The sequence below is a fragment of the Lynx canadensis genome, chromosome A3 (genome assembly GCF_007474595.2).
Source record: "Lynx canadensis isolate LIC74 chromosome A3, mLynCan4.pri.v2, whole genome shotgun sequence".
In the NCBI taxonomy this organism is placed as follows: Eukaryota; Metazoa; Chordata; class Mammalia; order Carnivora; family Felidae; genus Lynx; species Lynx canadensis.
This window is the reverse complement of record NC_044305.1, coordinates 131,674,520-131,692,156: the sequence shown is the minus strand read 5'-3', so window position 1 is coordinate 131,692,156 and position 17,637 is coordinate 131,674,520. Positions and strand designations below refer to the sequence as shown.

Genomic DNA, 17,637 nt, shown 5'->3' with positions numbered 1-17,637 from the left:
TAGTAAAAATATATGTGGAGCAGAAAAGGTTTTCATTGGACAAATTTACAAAGCTTGTGAAAATGTATGACATTTAAGTCTGTAGTTAGTCTCTGTAATACTGATCTTATATAAGAACTCAGTGGAAAATACATTTGAATCTCATGTAATAAATGAATACTGTTAATGGTTGTTATATGCTCTTTGTGGACTTAACCATCTTCATCTGTTTTTGTCAGAAATAGAAGATGTGTATCCTGACTCACTTTCCATACAGCAGTTCAATCAACGGCTTAGCACTGGGAAAGTTTTATTGCAATGATCTGCGCTTAGAGCTGAAACTGAAATTTTTCTCATCAAGACCATCCTCAACTACTATTACTGAACACTCAATAGCATGGAAATTAGCTTTAGCTGCAGCCTTAATGTTTCGTAATTAATAGAACCTAAAATGACAAGGTAAAATAGGGCTTATATACAAAACTTAAACTTTTGATGACAGCTAACATCAAGCCCCTTTTTGTACTTCCCATTGCTATCAAAATCAAAACAAGAAGTGAGTTCTCCACTCAAGTGCACAAATTTGCAAGGGATGTATTTTCTGAGCTCAAACTACAGTCTCACAGTTCCAACGGTATTTTTTTTTTCTTTTTGCTGTTTCATGTTTCAAAATCCATTTAAACTCTGTAATTGAGAAGCTTCTACCCAATCTGCAGTTGGAAGTAACTAACCTGCAGTGTGATGACATTGTTACAATGTAAATATCAAGATAAGAATTTAACAGAATTCTATAAACATCTTCCAAGTGATAAATATGCTCAATCAGAATCCTCTGCTCGAGGTCAGCATCAAGTCATAAATAAAGTATTGGTATATACTCTTAACAAGTGATGAAAATGGCACTTTACCTCTGTAGTCTTCCCCTAAAAACTCAAAACCTGAATCTAAATAATGAGAAAAACATCAAATTCTAATAGAAGACTATACACATATCCTACGATATTAACTGATAAGTAATCCTTAAAGTTGTAAAGGTCATCAAAAACAAGGAAGTCTGAGAAATTCCCATAGCCAAGAGGAGCCTAAGAAGATACGATAACTAAATGTAGTAACATACTATCTTGGATGGGATCCTGGAACAGAAAAAGAGCAGAGGTAAAAATGAAGAAAATCTGAATCAATTATGGACTTCAGTTAATATAATGTATCAATACTGGTTCATTATTTGTAACAAATGTACAAAACTATGATGTTAATAGAGGAAACATTACGGGGTGGGAGGGTGGTGGTATTATGAGAGCTCTCTACCATCTCCTCAAGTTTTTCTATAAATGTAAAACTTTTTAAAAATAAATCCTATTAATAAATAAAAAAAAATATGCTGATGGATAATAGTATCTGGCAGTACCTACCTGTGTGAAAAGGTATTTTCTAATAAAATATGTAAAAAATCTTATTACACATTAGCATTAATAGAACATCTACAAACATTGACTGTGAACCCCAATTCAACAAAATGTTATTGCCCCAGAAAATAAATTCACTCTTCTTCTTAACAGACTTGTATTTTAAAAAATTGTACTTTTTATCACATTTTGAATTTCATCAACAATGTGAAGAAATGTGTTTTCTCATTATATAAACTATCAGCGTAAAATCTTTGATTTGTGGACATCTTGGGCCACAAAGTTTAAAATATGTACTAAATGCCCCTTTACAAAAAAAAAAAAAAAAAAAATTGCCAATTTCTGGTGTGACTGAACCATGGTGAGACCGGCCATGGTTGGTAACTGTTGAGGCTGACTGAACAGTACACAGGGATTTAATATACCTTCTTTCTACTTTGGGGTACATTTGAAACTTATCATAATAAATTTTAAAAGCTAAAATATTTGTCATTAAATATACTGAAAATTTTTGCTTAAAAGATTTGCAAGCAAGGGGCACCTGGGTGGCTCAGTCCATTAAGTGTCCAACTTCAGCTCAGGTCATGATCTCGCAGTCAGTGAGTTCAAGCCCCACATCAGGCTCTGTGCTGACAGCTCAGAGCCTGGAGCCTGCTTCAGATTCCGTGTCTCCCTCTCTCCCTGCCCCTCCCCCACCACTCAAAAATAAACATTAAAAAAAAAAAAAAAGATTTGCAAGTAAGTTCAATTCAGCCTCAGGGAATGAAGAGTTTCTATTTTATATAACTGTACCAAAGCTCAGAAAAAAGTGGTATGTTTCTCAACTATTTATTAGGGTAGTCTCACCATGATACGAAAACCAATCAAGAAAGCCCATGTGTTTTTTTTTGTTTATTTCTATGAATATAATTTATTGTCAAATTGGCTTACATACAACAACCAGTGCTCATCCTGCCCTCCTCAATGCCCATCACCCATTAAAAAAAAAAAAACAAACTTTGAATTAAATCAAAGGTCAAATGTCACTTATACACACAAACAATTCCTTAAAATATTAGTAAATCAAATTCAGTACTCTATTCAGAATACAAAATTATAGCAAGTGGCATTTTCTTTACATGTTATACTACCTTGAAAAAAATTTAGTGTACTATAGTAACAGATTAAACAAAAAAAAACCATCTTGAAAGCAGCTAAAGAGAACATTTTTAAATACTTCAACATTATTCCTGATTAAAAAGTACTTGGTGAGCTAAGCACAAACAGACCAAATCCTTTACCAGCTTACTCAGAAAGCTTCAACAAACATCAGACTTAATCATTAAGTTTAAAATAATGAAAAAGATACGGATAAAAATTTCTACTAATTCAACACTATACTGAAAGACTGAACCAGTGTTATTTTTTTGGCATTTTATAACGTCTACATTTTTAAAAACCAATTTTCTTATGCCTGAGTTTCTTCTGAACATATTTGATGGCAAGCAGTTTACTGAAAAGCAAACTGTATACAGAGAGATATACTATCCTGTTATGGGAGGGCTTAATATTCCAAAATAATCCAAAGAACCAAAAATATCTATCAATTAAAGCAATGCAAGAAAAAACTGTAGTGTATTTTTTTTTTAATTTTTTTTTTCAACGTTTATTTATTTTTGGGACAGAGAGAGACAGAGCATGAACGGGGGAGGGGCAGAGAGAGAGGGAGACACAGAATCGGAAACAGGCTCCAGGCTCTGAGCCATCAGCCCAGAGCCTGACGCGGGGCTCGAACTCACGGACCGCGAGATCGTGACCTGGCTGAAGTCGGACGCTTAACCGACTGCGCCACCCAGGCGCCCCTGTAGTGTATTTTTTTAACAGAATGAAAGGCTAATTCTAACTTCATAGAGAAAAATGATTAAGAACTGCCACAAAAATATTATAAAAGGAAATCAATGAGAAGACGTGCCCTACCAGATACAACAATGTGATTTTAGTGCAGGAACAAATAACAAACCAAAATAACAGAACAGAGTCAAAAGAAATTCATGTGTATATGGTAATTTAGTCAATGATATAAAAGACATTTCATTTATTTCATGGGAAAAAGGCATTTCTACAAATGGTATTGGGCGTGGCTGCCCATTTGTGAAAATCTCACACATATAAAAAAATAAATTCCCGGTGACTCAGAAATAGACTCCCACTCCTCTCAAAATTAAAATATAAAAAGTTAGGGGCGTCTGGGTGGCTCAGCTGGTTAAGCTTCCGACTTCAGCTCAGGTCATGATCTCATAGTTGGTGGGTCCGAGCCTCACGCTGGGCTCTCTGCTGACAGCTCAGAGCCTGGAGCCTGCTTCAGACTCTGGGTCCCCCTCTCTCTCTGCCCTTCTCCCACTTGTACTCTGTCTTTCTCTCTCCCTCTCAAAAATAAACAAACAGTAAAAATAAATTTTTTTAATAAAATCAAATATAAAAATTTAAAGAAAGTATAAAGGATATTTTTATAAATTAAGGATGGGGAAGGTATTCCCCAGCAAAAATCAAAATACAGAATGCATAGATATGACTACATTTATGTTTAAAGATTCAATAAGCAACAGACAAGTAATAGTCCAAGAGAATATATTTCCAACATATATAACAAAGAATCATTATACAGGGTCCATTACCATTCTAATAAATCACTTTTATTTTTTTAACGGTTTTTTTATTTTATTTTTGAGAGAGACAGAGACAGAGTGTGAGTGGGGGGAAGGGCAGAGAGAGAGAAGAAGACAGAATCCGAAGCAGGCTCCAGGCTCTGAGCTGTCAGCACAGAGCTCGACACGGGGCTCGAACCCATGAACCACGAGATCATGACCTGAGACAAAGTCGGGTGCTTAACACTTAACCAACTGAGCCACCCAGGCACCCCATAAATCGATTTTAAAACAGCGAAACGACACAGAGAAAAATGGGATAAGCAATAAAGGAATACAAATTACTAACAAGCATATGGAATACCTTGAACCTCATAATTAACCAAGGAAATCCAGCTTAACACAATAACATCTTTTTTTCTTGAGGATATGACTAATACAAATTTTAAATAACTACAATTTTCAGTATTGGCTAAAATGCAGTGAAATAAAAATGTTAAATAATTAGAGTAATATAAACTCATACAAACCTTTTTTTACACAGTAATTTGGCACCATCTATCAAAGTGTCAAATGGGCACACCATATGACCTAGCAAATCCAATGCCAGGGATCTAAAGAAATATTCATCCACGTATTAAAAGATGGAGGTATAAGCATGATTAATTCCACATCAAGGATAGAAAATGTACAAGATTGGTCTGGAACTTCCCACAATATCAGATAGCAAGCTATCAAAGACGGCTAAGTTTACAGCAAAAGGACTCAGGAACTGGGGTGTCTGGGTGGCTCAGTCGGTTGCACGTCTAACTTTAGCTCGGGTCATGATTTTGCGGTTCTTCAGTTTGAGCCCCACATTGCAGTCTATGCTGGACAGCTCAGAGGCTGGAGCCTACTTTGGATTCTTTGTCTCCCTCTCTCTCTCTGCCCTTCCCCGACTTGTGCTCTATGTCTGTATCTCTCTCAAAAATAAACACTAAAAAAAAATTTTTTTTTAATAAGGAAAAGAAAGGAAAGGAAAAAAGAGGGGAGGGGAGGAGGGAGAGGAGAGGAGGGGAGGGGGAGGGGAGGAGAAGGGAGGGGAAGGGAGGAGAAGGGAGGGGAAGGGAGGGGAAGGGAAGGTAAAGGACTCAGGAACCAACCTGAACAGGACAAAGGTGTCAAACTTTGAGCATCAATAAGATATTCAAAGGACTGAAACATCAAACAGGTTTTAAGACTGAGTTCAAAGTGATACATCACCCCCAAAATTGTTCACCTTTAGAGAATAAAAGGAAACTAATCCTTTATTTTGAAAACTGGTAAATATAAGGAAAAAAATAAAGGATTTATCCTGTCCTTCCTGTCCTTCTCTACCCAGAATTATACTACTAGGTAACCAAATAGTAAATGGGGGAATATTTTTCTTTATAGAACTATTCCAGTCAATATAGTAAAAAAAGAACGACTAGGAGGGTAAAAAAAAGGCATGACTGAATTGGAGCATCACCATTCTGAAATCCTTAACAAATTAACAGACCTAGGCATTAAGCACAAGTAGCTGGTAGAATAACAGAGAGAAACCAGACATTAGCCTAACAGAAAAAAAAAAAAACACTGCCCATGAAGTTGCCCTGCCACCCTCTCCAAAATCATACCTGATTCTGATCCTCTATATCCAATTACCAACTTACAAAGTTAAACTACACAAAGACAAAAGCAGCAAAATCCAGGTTTCTTCCACAAATAAACTGATGAGACAAAAGAAGAGGAGGGAAACCCTAGATTGAGAAACTTTAAAAGAGATACCTAAACTTAAATTTAAAAAAGCTAAAAGTAAACTGAAGTACTTAAGGGTACACACCTACTTAGCTGTATAAAACTATAAAGAAAAATAAGGAAGTGTTCACCATAAACATATGGACATTAGAAAAACAGGCAAAGAACACAGTAAACTGTATATAAGAGATGGCATTAAAAAGTCTTCTATATCAGCAAAGGAGTAAGTTTTTTAAAATATGCCAATATTCCTCTATTAAATTCAAATCACACTAAGAATATATATTAAGAAATAGAGATGGGCCAAAAATATATGGTGTATCATAATTTATATAAGAAAAATTCTTAAAGCCCTTTCCAACAAGAGTATAGTAACAAAGTATGGGGACCTTCATACAATTAAATATTGAATAGTCATGAAAAAATAAGCACTGAGATGTGGGAAATAATCTGCTAAAATTGATTACAGTATATGCTATGACCCATTCATTTTACTGCAAGGTAGGTTCCTAACAGAAATGTGTGAACATATGTACCAAAACCCATATGAAAGAGTTCATAACAGCACTATTCACAACAGACAAAAAGTAAAAACAACCCAAGTGTCCATTAACTGATGAGTGAATAAAATGTGGGATATCCACACAATTGATGATTATTCAGCCATAAAAAGAAACGGAGGGCTGACACATGCTATTCATGAATGAACATTAAAAACATTATGCTAAGTGAAGATATCACAAAAGACCACATACTGTATAATCTCATTTATACGAAACACCCAAAATGGGCAAATCACAGACCTAGAAAGCAGATTAGTGGTTGCCAGGAGTTAAGAGTCAGGGTGAATTGGGGAAAAACTGCCAATTGTTTCAGGGTTTCTTTCTGAGATACAAAAATGTTCTATAAATGTACTGAAACTCTGTAAATATATTGAAAATCACTGAATAATAAAATTAAATCAATAAACAGAAATAAGTCAGTCATTTTTACAAGGTTTCACACAAAATCACACATTTCAAACATATAATGGTGCATGGAATATCCTTTATCATAGAGATAAATAAATGAAAGCCAGACTTATGTTACTTTTTCAATTGTACCATGTTTCACTACTGACTGGCGTCCACAGACCCATTAACTCTTTATCTCAATGAACATTTTATAAGGGTCCACTTAGCAACATTAAAGATCAGAACTAGAAACAGCAATGATTCTGTTACTATGAAAGCAATTTAAAGCTAACAGTGGAATAATTTATTACCATCATTCCTTAAGTAAATTATTATGATATACGATTTGCTACAAAAATTTTAGTTTTCGGTACACATATAAGAATTTCTATTCACTAGCTACAATAACAGAAATTAAGTGGAGAGAAAGCACTGAAGCTCAACACCGTTAAAAAAGCAATAGTAATGAGCTTTTAAATTACATCGTCATTCACGTGGCAAAATTTTTTACCCGCAAATTGCCTTCCACAAGCAAGGTATCAAACTCCCAAACCATTTACTAAGCATTCTGAACATGCATTCGTACATACCTAATCTTACTCGTGATACTCGTTCAAAATGGTTGCACAATTAGATATTAATATAAAAACATCTTTAGAGAAGCAAAGCTAATAAGGGATAAAATTGAAAAGGAGGCAAAATACAATTATAAATTCCTCACTTCACAAACAAGAGGCTGACTCAGGAAGCACAATGCTGTCGTACACAGTAGGTAATATATAAAGGACTCGGAGGATTTTCAAGATTTTTATCGTAGGAAGTTTTGGGTTTTTTTTTGAGACAGGCTGGTTCTTGTTCCTATTATGTAAATCGTGAGAAAGTGTAGGCAGGGAATAACGGCACACTGGTAACCGATCTAATTCTTCATAAAGGAATTTCTAAAAAGTTGCAAATAATACTTGATTTCACACACCAATTTAAGAATTACATGTCATGTCTATATGACATACTATTTAGGAACATTAAACAAGCATATCGAATCAGATCTTATTAAAAATGACAGCACTGTTACTATAGGAGTGAGATACAGGACTTTCAACATACAAAATCACATCTCATGGATAATAAGCACTTACAAAAGAAGGAAATAAACTTAGAAAAGTTTGTAGGCTTACCTGAACCACCCAGGGACTGTTGGCAAAGGCCATAATATCTCTCTCTTCCCAGAAAAAAGCAGAATCTGATCTTTTTATCATTTCAAACTTACTAAGAAGCTTCATAGCATAAACCTTCTGTGATGCCTTATGACGAACCTATAGATTTTTTAAAAACACAAAAATAATTTTATGAGAGAAAGGTGAACAGATCATACTATTATTCTATTATTAAAGACTTTCAAAGAAAAAAATGGGGAATAATTCAGATAAAAGGAGTATAATTCAACAGAAAGGCATAAAAATTCTAAATATGTATGCATCTAATAAATAAGCTTTAAAATTCAGGAACCAAAAACTGACAGAACTAAAGAAAGAAACAGACAAATCCATAACTTAAGTTGGAAATTTTAACATCCCCTCTCAATATTTGATATAATAAGTAAACAAAATATCACTATGGATATAAAGAAATTCACCCCAGAATGAACACTGCTTAATCAAAAGTCACGATTACAAAGGTTTTTGTATTAAGTTACATCACTTCTCATTTTAAAATATTTTAAAATTTGAAGAATCTTGACATATTTTAATTTTACATAAAAAGAATCCTATATGCAAAGGGTCAAATTTACGATGAGGGCCACACATTATATCTATCTTCTATATTAAATTACTAAACTGGAAACACAATTCCTTCTTTTTGAGAGTGTTAGGACATTTATAGAATGCTGAAAATAAACACATGTGAAAGCAATATGAAAACATGGACGGTGGGCAGGGGATTAGGGCACAAAGGATCCTCATCTGAAAACCAGAAATCCCTTCCACAGCAGACAGACCAGATTTTTAATTGATTTGTATCAGATTAGCAAACTATCTCAAAGCAAATTCCAACAACGCTGTTAAATGTTGCTTTAAAAAAAAATGTTTACAATATTATTAGAGGAGCGTGGGCAACCTGGGTGGCTTAATCGGTTAAGCGTCCAACTCTTGATGCGGGCTCAGGTCATGATCCCGCATTTGGTGGGATCGAGCCCCACATGTTGGGCTCTGAGCTGACAGTGTGGAGCCTGCTTGGGATTCTCTCTCTCCCTCTCTCTCTCTCTGACCCTCCCACACTCGCTGTCTCTCAAAAATAGGCAAATTAACATTTAAAAAATAAAATAAAAGATTATTAGAGATTGCTAAGGTACTCCTTCTATATTTATGTCACTCTTCAAATCTTCATTTATTCTAAGAACAAATCAGATTTGGAATGCTTCCTAACTTCATTAGAAAAAGTAATCCATTAAACATTAAGGGTCACGCAATCACTTTATACTGTGATATTATTTATGTTGGACTCGTACCGTGACAAGAGTTTTAAAAATTTTGTAAAGCAAAGCTATGACCAGAAACTAAAACCTCTTTGTCAGCTGATAGAAAATAGTTAAATATTTTTAATGTTTTATACTGAACCAAAACAAACCAGGAACAAAAAGACCATTCAAATACACAAAAATTTATACAACATAGGTATAATTCTCTGAAGATGAGAAACAGACTTATTCACTTTACTTTCGCCGATTCTTTATGCAAATCTATTCCCTCTCTGTGCTTCCACAGCACTTACAACAATCTAGTTACGTGTCTGCTTCATAAACTCCTTTAGTCAGAGTATAAACTTTCATTTGCGGGGCTGTCTGGTGGTTGGCAAAATGCTGAATATGCAATTCAGCAAACTCAACAAAATTATGTCTATTTCTATATGAAAGCTTTACATTTTTTTTTTTAATTTTTTTTTTTCAACGTTTATTTATTTTTTGGGACAGAGAGAGACAGAGCATGAACGGGGGAGGGGCAGAGAGAGAGAGGGAGACACAGAATCGGAAGCAGGCTCCAGGCTCTGAGCCATCAGCCCAGAGCCTGACGCGGGGCTCGAACTCACGGAGCGTGAGATCGTGACCTGGCTGAAGTCGGACGCTTAACCGACTGCGCCACCCAGGCGCCCCGAAAGCTTTACATTTTTAAAAAAAAAATTTAAGTGTTTATTTTTGAGAGAGAGAGAGGGAGAGAGAGAGAGACAGGGCACGAGTGGGGGAGGGGCAGAGAAAGAGGGAAACTGAGAATCCGAAGCAGGCTCCAGGCTCTGAGCTGTCAGCAGAGCCCAGTGAGGGGCTCGAACTCACAAACTGCGAGATCACGACCTGAGCCGAAGTCGGCCGCTTAACCAACTGAGCCACCCAGGCTATCCCTGAAAGCTATAAAATTTTTAATAAATAAAAACTATTTTGCCTAGATGCTCTAGTTAATGAGGCCTGAGTTTCATTTAAATTACTATGATAGGACACTTAACTGGCTCGTAACACAAGAGTCAGGAACCACCAGCTTGTAGCCTTTGACTTGATCTATAGAACAAACATTAAGAGGCAATAGTTGTATTCATGCCAAACAGCTATCTCATACTTTGAAAATTCATTAGCACTAGTATGACAGCGAACTACAATAAAGCGCTGTTACTTTAGGAAAGCTGGTTTCCACTGATCTTCCTTCTGAGGATGTCTCTTTCTGAAAGATTCTATTATAATCTCCCTCAGCATCTCTGTACACTCTCCTTTGTTCCTTCTCTATTCAATATGGATGGATAAACAGTCAGATATAGTAGCCATTCATTACCACACTGTACAGAGTACTGCTTAAAAGCAAGGATTTAGATGTCAACAAACCTTTGCAAAAATCCTAACTATTTGTGAACTATGTGGCCAACTTACTTAACCCCTCTAAGTTTCAATGACTTCATCTACGTAAGAATCTCACGGAACTGTTGCAAAGACAAAATGAGATTATGAATAGAAATACTTATTAGCACATACAATATACTCTATAAAAATGTTACAAAAATGTTAGCTAATTCACTCTATTACGAACCTTTACCTGACAGACAAAAAAGTTGCTCTTATTCCAATGTTTCTATTTGTTAGAGAAATGATGTTTATATTCCTCATTTTCAATTTCAAAAGTACACAAGTACAAAAGCACTATCTAAATGATTCTCGCTCTCATGCACTTTCTCCCCCTTTCTCTCTCTATATAATATAAAACACACTAAAAACAGGTGAAAGAGTGAACACCGGTTTTATCTCAACTGATGGAATTCTAGGTGACTTCTATACCCTTATATTTGCTTATTTGTATCTTCTACAGCAAATATGTACTTCTTAAAAAAAACTTTTAGGTAGATGAAACATTCCTAAATGTACTAGAGACAAGACATGTTTGGAAAATCCTGAAATGGACCTAGATCTCATGGAACATTTGCAGACAAAAACTTTCAAAAGACATTCTGTTTTGTTGTTTTTAAAATTTTTTTTATGTTTATTCATTTTTGAGAGACAGAGCATAAGTGGGGGAGAGGTAGAAAGAGAGAGGGAGACACAGAATCTGAAGCAGGCTCCAGGCTCCAAGCTGTCAGTACAGAGCCCAGCATGGGTCTCGGACCCACGAACTGTGAGATCATGACCTGAGCCGAAGTCAGACGCCTAACCAACTGAGCCACCCAGGTGCCCCTCAAAAATCATTCTTAACAAAATGCCTCATTTGAGGTTTTCAAATTGATTTTATTTATTTATTTATTATTTTTTTTTTTTTAGCGTTTATTTGTTATTGAGAGACAGAGAGAGACAGAACATGAGCAAGGGAGGGGTAGAGAGATAGGGAGACACAGAATCTGAAGCAGCTCCAGACTCTTGAGCTGTCGGCATAGAGCCTGATGTGGGGCTTGAACTCACAAACCGCGAGATCATGACCTGAGCTGAAGTCGGTGGCTTAACCGACTGAGCCACTCAGGTGCCCCACAAGTTGATTTTTAATATAAAAAAATTACAACTGGGGCTCCTGGGTGGCTCAGTCAGTTAAGTGTTCAACTCTTGGTTTCGGCTAAGGTCATGATCTCGCAGTACATGGGTTCAAGCCCCACATCAGGTTCTGCACAGACAGTGCAAAGCTTGCCTGGGATTCTCTCTCCCTCAAAGTAAATAATAAACTTTAAAAATCTATGTATCAAAAATTACACTAGATTATTTTAATAAGACAATCCAGTTTGACAGACCTGGAGCAGTTAGTTTGTGTTGCTAAGGTTTCCACTAAAAATGCAAAACGAGCGTCTTCATGCTTTTGTCTGGTCTGGTTGTGGCAGCCAAGACTGAACGAGGGAATACAGGAATCACAAAAACATGGAGGGAAGGAGATAATTCTTGCCAACTCAGAAATAACCTTGTAACCAGCAAATTCACTCCAAAAAAGGAAGTAAAAATTTGAGTTAACGTGACAAGTGTTAGAAAATCATTTCCCTTATACTCTTTCCTTCTGGTTGATTCTACTTTAAAAGCTTAGTTTAAACCAATTAAATTAAAAGCAAGCCAGTGGGAAGGGAAAAAAAGAAGATCCTCATCTCACATCTGCCTTGAGTCCCGTCACTGATCATCTGTATCCCTGAAGCACACTGGATCCCAGGAAGCCTCTCTGCCCAGGGATCATGAAAGATCACCATTAATTCACTTCAATAAACACTTTCTATGTTTCAGGTTCTGTGTTGTACAGGATATAAAAAGACAAGAAAAATCCAATCACAAATATGATCTGGCTGCACACACATATTGCTTACCAATGTCTACAGCCGAACTGACAAATGGCCACATGGCGAGGGCTCTCCCTTTTTCCTTGCTGTTCTTCACATATTCTTCCTAAACTGTGTACTTGACTAAACATCATCTCTCCAGATTATAGGCAAACTATTTTCATATAAGTGGCTATGAGCCCCAGATGGGAATGCCAAAAGTATCTGAAAGATACGATACCTACTCTCAAAACAACATATAAAAGGATTCAAAGAAACAAACATATAAACTACAGCACAAGGCATAATATGATAAATTACATAAATTTATGGAATTAAAAGATGCATAGGAAATATCACACTCAGATAAAGGGTAGGAAGAAGAAGAACAGGAAAAAGTTTTCTTTCAAAATGAACACAGAGAAAGTGAAACATGATTGAAGAAAGAGACAAGAAAATAAGGAGCATGCTCTGAAATGAGTAGCATGCCCAGGATGAATAGCATAATGGAAAATAAGATTTCAAAAACAAAATTTGTGACATCTTAAAAAAGGGCCAAGAAGGCCAGGATGAAGACTTCATGCTTCATTTAGCAGTTAAGGGAGCCATGAAACACAAATGAGAGATACAATAAATACATTTTAAAAAGATCAAATTGACAGCAGTTTATATTAGGCAAATCAGATCTGTATTTCCTACCTTTTATGTATGTCAGAAAGAAAACAGAAAACATGTTAGAAAAGCCCCTGATTCTACTATATCCATACCCAAAATGGGGGTTAAGATAGGAGTGATACATGAAAACACAAGAATATGAAGAATGGGAAAAAAAAAAAACAGTCAAATAGTAATGTGGGTCCAGCTGAGCCTGAACAGCATGAATTACAGATTTAATAAGCACGGTCTTGATAGTTTCTCCATCAGCACTTGCCAATCCAAAAATCAACCGTACAATGGAGAAACATTATTACAGCAGTGGAAACCAAAGAAAATACTAAGGAGATACTTATACCTGACTAGAAATCAAAGGGTGTCTTGGATGACAGTGAACCAAAAAAATTAGGCTGGAGAAACGTTATGAGTAGGACTCACTAACAAGTTAAATTTCTTAAAATGAAGAAAAGAGAAATCAATGACTTCCAATTTTTGGCTTGAGCAATTGGATTAATAGTGGAGTCATTAATTAAGATGGGTTACAACTTTGTGGAAAAGTTAGAGAGGGAATCAAGCATTCTAATTTTACATGTTTCAGATGTGACACATCTTTTTTTATTTTTATTTTTTAATGTTTATTCATTTTTGAGAGACAGAGACAGAGAAAGAGGGGGTGGGGCAGAGAAGAGGGAGACACAGAATCCGAAACAGGCTCCAGGCTCCAAGCTGTCATCACAGAGCCCGGCGCGGGGCTCGAGCCCACGAACCACTGAGATCATGACCTGAGCCGAAGTCGGGTGCCCAACCGACTGAGCCACCCAGGCGCCCCTTACATGTGACACGTCTTAATGGAGATATCAAATAAGCCACCACGGACAGTAGTGGAGAGCAAACAAGAAAATTCTGAATAGCAGCTATGAATCTGAGCCTTGACATCATATGGACTATATTTAAAGGTTGAACTTTAAATAGGAATAGGTTGAACGCACCTCAGGAGAGAATGCAGATCAAAGAAACAAGAGCCTGGTCTTTGGAACTACGATATTTACAAGTCAGGTGGAGAATGAACCACTAAGGAAACTTCGGAAGAGCCAGGAACACCGGAAGAAGTGGTATTTCAAGAAAGGAGAGCAGAATACTAGTGAGAGATTGAGTAAGAGAAAACACCGTGCAACCAATAAGGTTACACAAAGTCTCTATTTCTGGCACAGAAAAATGATTATGACCATCCAACAAAGAAAACAGACTCTGGAGTCCTCTACCTAGGTTCGAGTCTCAGTTCAACCACTTAGTGGTTATGTGAACTTCAGCAGGTTATTCATCCTGTCTGAATTTCCCTCTCTGCCAAATGGGCATGATAGTAATAACATCTATCTGAAGGAGTGCTGTGAAGGAAGACTGGTTACTATACAGAAGTTGCTTAGAAGCCTGCCTGGAATGTAACTGCTATAAACGTGTGTGTTATTATTTAATATTACATTAAAAAACCACAAATTACAAAACCATGTATGATTCCTTAATACACATATAAGACACTCATACATTACACAAGTCTTTAGAAGAAACAGAAGTGAGAAAGCCATACATCAAAATAATAAAAGTAATTATCTCTCAGTAGTGGGACAATCAGTGATTTTAAAAAGCATAATGCTATCTCGCTTCTACTAGAAACGTATTTGTCACATAAATAAAAGAATTTTTATTTTTAAGGAAGAATAATCGGCATTGATGCAATTTTTATAACTCAATAGGGAAAGGTTTTAACTTTTCTAGAATGAAAACAATTACAATAAAATATAAATACCAATGAAAATAATTTGGTCCTAGTTTTGTATCAGTTCCCAATGTTTCCAACTATCAAAGCACTAAAAGAATACCAACAGGCTAGTTACCTTTATGTTTGAAAATGAAATAAAGAGAAGACATGATAAAAGGAGATTTTCACATTTTATCCTACCCAATTCTAAGCAATTTAGACCTTTGAGAGCAAGAATGCATTCATATATTAGTTGTGTAGTTTTACATAAAACCACAGGAAAAATTTAATGAATACTTTTCTTAAGAAAAGTGAGCAGGGAACATCACAAAACCAACTAAACATGTGGCCCCGAACTCCAAAATAAGATACAACTTCAAAAACAAAAATGCTAAGGGCGCCTGGGTCACTCAGTTGGTCGAACGGCCAAGTTCAGCTCAGGTCATGATGTCGCAATTCGTGGGTTCGAGTGCCACATCAGGCGCTGGGCTGACACCTTGGGAGCCAGGAGCCTGGAGCCTGCTTGGGATTCTGTGTCTCCCTCTCTCTCTGTCCCTCCCCCACTCACACTCTCTCTCACTCTCTCTCGAAAATAAGCATAAAAGATTTTTTTTTTAATGCTAAACATATTTCCACTATTGAACAGGAAAACTTTTTATACATTTCCCCAATAAAGAATCATAAATAGGTAATTCCTAAGATACATGCATTACATTTAAGAAGGTTAACTTCGAACTCTCTTTTAGAAGCTAGGCCACTATTTCTTTTTGACACTATAATAGTGGCCAGCTCAAAATAAAAGCTCCATGAATGCAGGTGCCTTGTCTGAGTAGTTTACCTATACGACGTATTGCCAAAGCTTATAATGGTGACCTGACATTAAATAAACATTTACTAATCAATTAACAAAGGAATAGTAAAGAACAATGTATATTCTATTACCAGAGATGAAGACTAAATATGTACCTTAAGAAGACATTTGCCAGGCTAGAATTCATACCTTTCTTTTTCAAAGAAAAGTAGATTATGTCCTATGTAACTGTAAACAAAGAAATAAGCATGCATACCTGTTCAAAAAGGTAATTTCACTTGAAACGTTCATCCCAACACACATACACATGCTGCTATGGGATGAACTGTGTGCTGTCTCCTTCTGACCCCCCATATTTTGAAAGCCAACCCCTAGCACCTCAGCATGTGACTGTATTTGGAGACAGAGCCTATAGAGAGGCAAGTAAGTTAACAGAGGCTATTAGGGTGGGTCCTAATCCAATCTGACTGGTGTCCTTCTAAGAACAGGCAATTAGGACACACAGTGACACAGGAGGCACGAGCAAGCACAGAGGAAAGACAATGTGAGGACACAACAAGGCAGCGCCATCCACACGCCAAGGAGAGGCGCCTCGGGAGAAACCAAACCTGCCAACACCCTGATGTTGAACTTGTAGCCTCCAGACGGTGAGAAAATTAAGTTTTGTTGGTTAAGTCACAGTAGGTGCTTTTTGTTAGGGTGGCTCTAGCAAACCAACACACATAAATACATATAAAATTTAGAGCAACACTTCGGATTATTCATTTATCATTAAAACATTTAGGGGCGCCTGGGCGGCTCAGTCGGTTAAGCATACGACTTCGGCTCAGGTCATGACCTCACGGTTCGTAAGTTTGAGCACCGAGTGGGGCTCTGCGCTGATAGCACGGAGCCTGCTTCGGGTTCTCGGTCTCCCTCCCTCCCTCCCTCCCCCACCCCCTCTCTCTCTGCCACTACCACTACCACCCCCACTAGCTCATACATGCTCGCTCTTGCTCTCTCTCTCTCTCCCCCTCTCCAAAATAAACATTAAAAAATATTTTAAAATATTAAAACATTTAAATTTATAAATCCTTAGAAACTGGCAAAAGTGACAACAGACAGTATTTACTTAATACCTACAATGTGCCAGATCCCTCCCTGGTAAGTACCACACATGTAGAGCTTAATTTAGTCCTCAAAAAATTTCTTGTATGTTCTATTATTACTGCTACTCCGAGATAAGGAAATTAAAGCTTTGATGACAGAAAATCTACACATGATAGAATAGAAACAAAAGTAGTTGACTCTGACTATTCTTCCGAAGTATCGCTCTTAATCAACCTAATATACAGAATATTATTATTTTCCATAAAAATGAGATGTGATAAATGACCTAAACAGTAGAATCTAAAAATAGTGGTATCAGATAAGATCACCCATGTTACAGACTTTTCATGATATAAAAACATAAATATACATCACCTCTGTAGATGGGAGAAAAAAGACAATAACCAATTCTGCCCACCTAGAATTATAGAACTTTTCAATCTATAAATAAATGCCTTTTTCAGGTGAGGAAATTTAGGCTCCAATAAATTAAATGACTGAGCACCTCCTCTTTTTTTTTATATTAAAGTTTATTTATTTTGAGAGAGTGTGTGTGAGCGAGGGAGGAGGAAGAGAGAGAATCCCAAGCAGGTTCCACACTGTCAGCTCAGAGCCCGATGCAGGGTTCGAACTCACAAACCATGAGATCACGACTTGAGCCAAACTCAACAGTCAGATACTTAACCGACTGAGCCACCCAGGCACCCCTGTACTTTCTTGACTCATGGCATTCTTACATGCTATTCCCTCTGTATTTTGACTCCCACCCCAGTCCCTCTTCTTCATGTGCCTAACTTCTTTACATCTAACTCAAATGTCATTTTCTCACAGTGAGGTCTTTCCTAACAACCCTACC

At 36.6% G+C, this 17,637-nt stretch overlaps 1 protein-coding gene across 4 annotated transcripts in view; it reads right to left on the bottom strand.

Annotated features, from left to right (window-relative positions):
• ROCK2 (Rho associated coiled-coil containing protein kinase 2) overlaps positions 1 to 17,637 on the bottom strand; it is a 138,586-nt gene that overhangs the window by 59,095 nt on the left and 61,854 nt on the right. For all 4 annotated transcript variants that reach the window (XM_030311635.1, XM_030311636.1, XM_030311634.1 and 1 more), the window contains exon 4: positions 7,896 to 8,033. In XM_030311635.1, the coding sequence (XP_030167495.1) occupies positions 7,896 to 8,033 (138 nt within the window). The remainder of the gene's footprint in view (positions 1 to 7,895; positions 8,034 to 17,637) is intronic.